This window comes from Brassica oleracea, chromosome C2 (genome assembly GCF_000695525.1).
Source record: "Brassica oleracea var. oleracea cultivar TO1000 chromosome C2, BOL, whole genome shotgun sequence".
NCBI classification, from domain to species: Eukaryota; Viridiplantae; Streptophyta; class Magnoliopsida; order Brassicales; family Brassicaceae; genus Brassica; species Brassica oleracea.
Window position 1 is genome coordinate 6369256 of NC_027749.1, and position 4502 is coordinate 6373757.

The 4502-nt window shown below is 35.0% G+C and overlaps 1 protein-coding gene across 1 annotated transcript; it reads right to left on the minus strand.

Annotated features, from left to right (window-relative positions):
• Positions 1–2150: 2150 nt before the first annotated feature.
• On the minus strand, positions 2151–3894 carry LOC106325489 (NAC domain-containing protein 90). The gene is made up of 3 exons (XM_013763540.1): positions 3657–3894; positions 2710–2996; positions 2151–2627 (listed from the first exon to the last, which is right to left on the minus strand). Exons 1-3 carry the CDS (start codon positions 3814–3816, stop codon positions 2367–2369), a joined length of 708 nt encoding a protein of 235 aa, XP_013618994.1. The 5' UTR covers positions 3817–3894; the 3' UTR covers positions 2151–2366.
• Between the last annotated feature and the right edge of the window lie 608 nt (positions 3895–4502).

Here is a 4502-nt window from a genome sequence, read left to right on the forward strand (position 1 = left end):
GAATCTCAGAGCATACCTCATCTAGAGAAGGTAGCTCCTTATTCCTTAGGATGTGCTTGATGAGGTCACCATAGCTTGGATGGAGGGTAAGCAGCAAAGCAAAGACCTTGTCTTGCTCTCTCCTTTGATTAAACACATCAGGATCAATAGTTGCTGGCCTGAGCATATCAAGTTCAGCCCACAAGGATCTGAACTTCCCAAAATGTTTATCAAAATCATTGTCCTCTTGAATAAGAGTATTGATAGCTCTCTTGACTTCAAAGACTCTATTGATTTTTGAATTGTTTCCATACACATTCTGAAGTGTATCCCATAGCTCCTTGGAAGTTTCACAATAGGAGTAACCTTCCTGAAGTGAGGGGTCAAGACTGTGCTGAAGAATGGACAACACCAACTGGTCCTCTTGACATTTCTTCTTGGCGCCATCATCAGCAAGAACAACCTCTTTGCCATCCTCTCCTAGGATAGTCTTCTTTTGTGGTCTGCCTTCTTCAACAATCTCCCAAAGCTCTCTGCCTCCAAGAGCTGTCTTAGCAAGCCTTGCCCAATGTAGATAGTTAGCTCCTTTAAGAGTAACTGGAATCACCACCATTTTTGAGTTTTCTCCTGAATCCATCAAGAGGCATAAGAACATAACTGGAAAAATTCAAGAACAGTTCAAGAACAGAGGAGAGAGACTGGTGTGAATGATAAGAGATTTTAAAGAGAAAAAGAGAAATAAAACCAGAGTAATTTGCGGAAGAGATTTAGGTTTCAAGAGCTTGTAGCTCTGATACCATGTAAATTTATGAGAATTAGTGAGAGTTTATGAGAATTATTTGAGAGATTTTGGTGAAGAACTAAGAGAGATATGTGAGGGAATCTAAGAGAGAAAGACAAAAATATTTGAGGAACATTTTTCCTTTGATTAATTTAGTGTATACAATAGTTACTTAAATAAATTTAGCAAGGAGAATAAGACAATGAGAATGAATAAACAAATAGAGATGAATAAACTAATGAAGACCAGATCTGAGAAAGTCACTTTCGGATAGTGACAACTCTCTTCTCTCTTCCTTCCTTAGCATATCATGTGACTTTGGCTTGTTTACACATTCCAACAGCTCTATCCAGTTGTCTCCACTTGTTCCAAGACTTCAGGCAAACTATTTAAATCAGTCTCACACCTTTCCTTGCTTCAGTTTTTCTGTCCATGATTTTTTTTCCATGATTTTCTGTCTATGATTTCATGTCCATAATTTCCTGTCCATGATCTTTTCTTCGTGTTTTTATTCTTGCTCTTTACTCTCATCGTGTTAACAGAAATATTTTTTATATGTCCACGCATAAGCCGTAAATGTAAACCGCAAATGTAAGCAGATAACCTAATTTAACAGAAATCAAATTACCTGACTTTCTTATCTACTCAATATTTGGATTGTAAATTTAAATCAAATATTTTGTTAGACAATCCTAATGAATTAGTTTTCTGAGGTCCTTTATGTTATGTAATTATGAAAGACTCAAAGTAGGTTCTAGGCACATCCAGATGTAACGTTCGTCTTGTCTTCCATATTTTTAAAGTTATAATACATAAGCTGTATGATTTCCAAATTGTCAAAAAAAAAATTATTAAAATTAATTTAAAAATGTTTATGTATTCTAAATCTCAATCCGATTTTGAAATTATTAGATCAATAGATAAAAAAAGTGTTGTTGATTTCAATCTTGGGTTATAAGAGGAATAGTATTACCAATCATATAACAGTTTTAGTATGCTGAACTGCATAAATTCTGAGAACCAAAGCTTAGAGAAAGAAGTTGTAATTTAGGTATTGGCTTCGGGCATTGGTCGTGCTCCGAACTATCGAGTAGCGAAGACTAAAAGAGTTTTTTAGTCTTCTCCACTTTAACCTTTATAGCGATCACGCATATACATATTCTTTTATTTGAAGTTTATTATATCATGTCTTTTTGAAAACCTGCTCAACTATATTACTTTCCAACTTTCTACCTACCAAAACTTAGTTATATAATGTTATTTTTGGACTTTTAATCCTTGTTTTGTTTTTGTCTCGTTTTTTCTCCCTCTTTGTTGATTATTTCGTCTTAATAATTAAGCATGGAGAGATCTGACTTTTGAATTTCTACACCAAAGAAAACTTAATAAAATCATTTTATAATTTCACCTTTTGTCATTTATTCTTTCTCAAATTCTTACGTTACAAGGAAAACAAAAGGAATCTTTATAATCATCATCAACGTAATTTCAAAAGCTTTAGATCTATAGGATATAATGGGCGTAAGACCCGTAACTTCCATGGTAATTAAAAACAATAACGTAAAGAACGTAGTAAACTTTATTTTGTTTATGGATCTCGCTAGATTCAAGACCAATTCAGCTGTTCCCATTCCCACATTGGTTCAGTTAAACCATCAACCATCTCTGTGTTCACAGAGAGATCAACATGTTCTCCTCCTGACATGGAAGTTTCTGGTGAGCTTCCCACACGAAATGATGTCTCAGCAACTCCAACATCACTTGTAAGCAGTTTCTCTGTCTGTAAACTTCCCACTGGGCGTCTATCAAAAGCTCTTGAGCTTCCTGATGTTATGTAGACCCGACATAAACTGAATTCATGTCTCAACTACATTTATAAAAATACACACACATTAATGAGTTTTTATTTATTTATTCTAACAACCGTTATAAGACTTTATACATGCAACCTTAGGGATTGTGGAGAAGTTGACTGTTTCGTCAACGGCTTTGTACTCATTCATCTTCCATTTTGTTTTTCTTCCGGTTGGTGCTTTTCCAGTGTAGAAAACCATAGTTTTCTTGACTCCAATCATTCGGTTATCTTTGGAAATGACTGGACCAGGTGATCCAGTCGCTTTCCAGTACCCTGAATCAGTGGTTCTGTTTGGTCTGCCTCCTCTTGCTTCGCGTTCTTGTCTTGGCACGAAGAAGAACCATTGCTCAGCATCTCCTCGACATCTCTCTCCCGCAACATCTGCCAAGAAGATTTTTTCTTTAAAACACACAAAAAGAGAGAGGACGTGTATGTTCCACAGACCACACACACACACTAACATTACCACATCTAGTTTGTATTATTAATATTTAATAGGAACTTTAATTAAAATGAATCAAATGGGTCTGATCTAAAAAACAAACTCAGTCTCAATATCAATACAATTAATGATTTGTTATGTCGTATAGATCCCTTTATATACCGAGTCCTAATGACTAATATCATTGCAATGAAAAAACAGCCTTTTTGTCCCTTGTTTATTTTTAATTCAATTTTATATTTGAAAACCCAAAGCAGGAAACTAAAACAAAAGGAACCAAACCAAAACTATGGTTTCTGTGAAAAATAAAGATATATTAAAAATGAAACCAAACCAAAGCCGGATAAACCAATATCAATTGGTTAACTATAGTAATTGTTTTCCTAAAACAAGAAAACCGAGTAGCCTGATCCACAATCCAGACATGACAGCATGGCAGCTATACAACACTAAAATGGAAAAATCTACGTGCTATAAAACCTAACTTGTACCATGTTTCTGTGTCTCAAGTCTCAGCAAGTAATATTATGATGATTTTAACGCCAGAGCTAGGTTATTGAAGCTACATTTTTGAATGAGGGTAACAAGTAACAACGTACTTGGAAGATGACTAGGCTCGACCTCAAAGACGTCTAGGACTGGTATGACACGGTGCATTGAGTCATCACTCCTTCCTTCGAGCTGGTTTCGTAGGTAGAACGCAATCAGTTCATCTTCCGTGGGATAGAAGCGAAACCCAATGGTGAGCTCCTCCGCCATTTTTGTACGTTGTAAATTGACTTGCTGCAAAGGGAAACCTCTTAAAGTCTTTATTGTATATATGTTGTGACAAATCGATTTGCTTCTGGAACTTAGAGGTTATGGTCTCACTGGCATTAAATAAGTTGTTGAAGTAGAGATTGGTTTGTCCGAGTGAAACGAGAAAAGGTCTACGCGTTTTTAGACTTTTAGTATTAAATTTTATTTATACTGAAATGGGAAAAGACAAGGATGTTCTTGTACATGTATGTGTGTTTGATTAAATATTACTTTCGTTGTCATGTGTTTACTGTTTGAGTAAAGCTTTTTTTACGAGGCACGTACGCCAATTGAATGAGTCAAGCCCTCGTCTTAGCGTCAAATTTCAGTCTCTTTTCTCTTTGTTTTCTTTTATATTTTTCTATTCGGCTTGCCTTTTATCTATTTGCCTAATGGCTTGCCTTTTTTAGAATATAATACTTTATTTGAAGCAAATTCAGATGAATCAAAAAAAAAAAAAAAAAAAAAATTCAGATGAATCAATTGTTTCTAGGGTTTGTTTTCTAATCTTAATTTTGTTAGGACAGTTTTCTTTGTAATGAGGTTCGTAAAGAATATGCATTGTATGTCAAAGATCAGTTGCATCACTAATATACGTTTAATCATGGTTCTAAAAATAGGTCTAGGTAGGCCTAGGGGGTAAATCG